A 690-nucleotide genomic window follows, 5' to 3' on the forward strand; every position below is an offset into this window, starting at 1 on the left:
TCACAAAATAACAAGGACACATAGGTCATGAAGTAATGAAGTGAGCCAAACAAGCTCATAAACAGTAGAAGCAAGAGCTCTGTATTCCACTCCAACTGAAGAATGAGAAACCACATTCTGCTTCTTCGACTTCCATGACACCAGTGAATCCCCAAGGAAGATAAAAAAATCCTGAAGTCGATTTTGTTGTATCAAGACAAGAAGCCAATCAGAATCAATGAAGGCATATAACTGAAAGGAATTTGTAGGAGAAATCATAACTCCTTGATCAGAAGAATATTTTAAGTAACATAGCAAGTAATGAGCAACAACTAAATGAGACTTGCACGACCGAGAAACAAACTGACTTAACTTGTTCACAGCAAAAACAAGATCTGGCCTTGAGATAGTTAAATACAACAAGCGACGAATTAACCTTTGATAAGGAGAAGGATCAGATAGAACATCAACATCAGAACCTTTTAGTTTAACAGTAGGATCCATAGGTACAACAATAGGTTTGGCACCAAGAAGTCCAATATTATATAATATTTATAACGTGTAATGCAGTTGAGAAATGGAGATCCCTTTTGATGATTAAGCAATTTCAAGACCCAAAAAATATTTTTAGGGGACCTAAATCTTTAAGCTTAAACCGCTCATGCAATAGACCCTTGAGTCGATCAATCCTTTGAATATTCGCATCCGTAA

At 36.2% G+C, this 690-nt stretch overlaps 1 protein-coding gene across 1 annotated transcript; it reads right to left on the reverse strand.

The window, feature by feature from the left end:
- On the reverse strand, positions 1-483 carry LOC120077994 (uncharacterized mitochondrial protein AtMg00810-like). Its single transcript, XM_039032148.1, has one exon. It carries the CDS (start codon positions 481-483, stop codon positions 1-3), a length of 483 nt encoding a protein of 160 aa, XP_038888076.1.
- Between the last annotated feature and the right edge of the window lie 207 nt (positions 484-690).

The sequence above is a fragment of the Benincasa hispida genome, chromosome 5 (assembly GCF_009727055.1).
Source record: "Benincasa hispida cultivar B227 chromosome 5, ASM972705v1, whole genome shotgun sequence".
Lineage (NCBI taxonomy): Eukaryota > Viridiplantae > Streptophyta > Magnoliopsida > Cucurbitales > Cucurbitaceae > Benincasa > Benincasa hispida.

Coding starts and splice junctions, on each gene's coding strand:
- LOC120077994 (XM_039032148.1), bottom strand. CDS start 483: ATGGATCCTACTGTTAAACTAAAAGGTTCTGATGTTGATGTTCTATCT.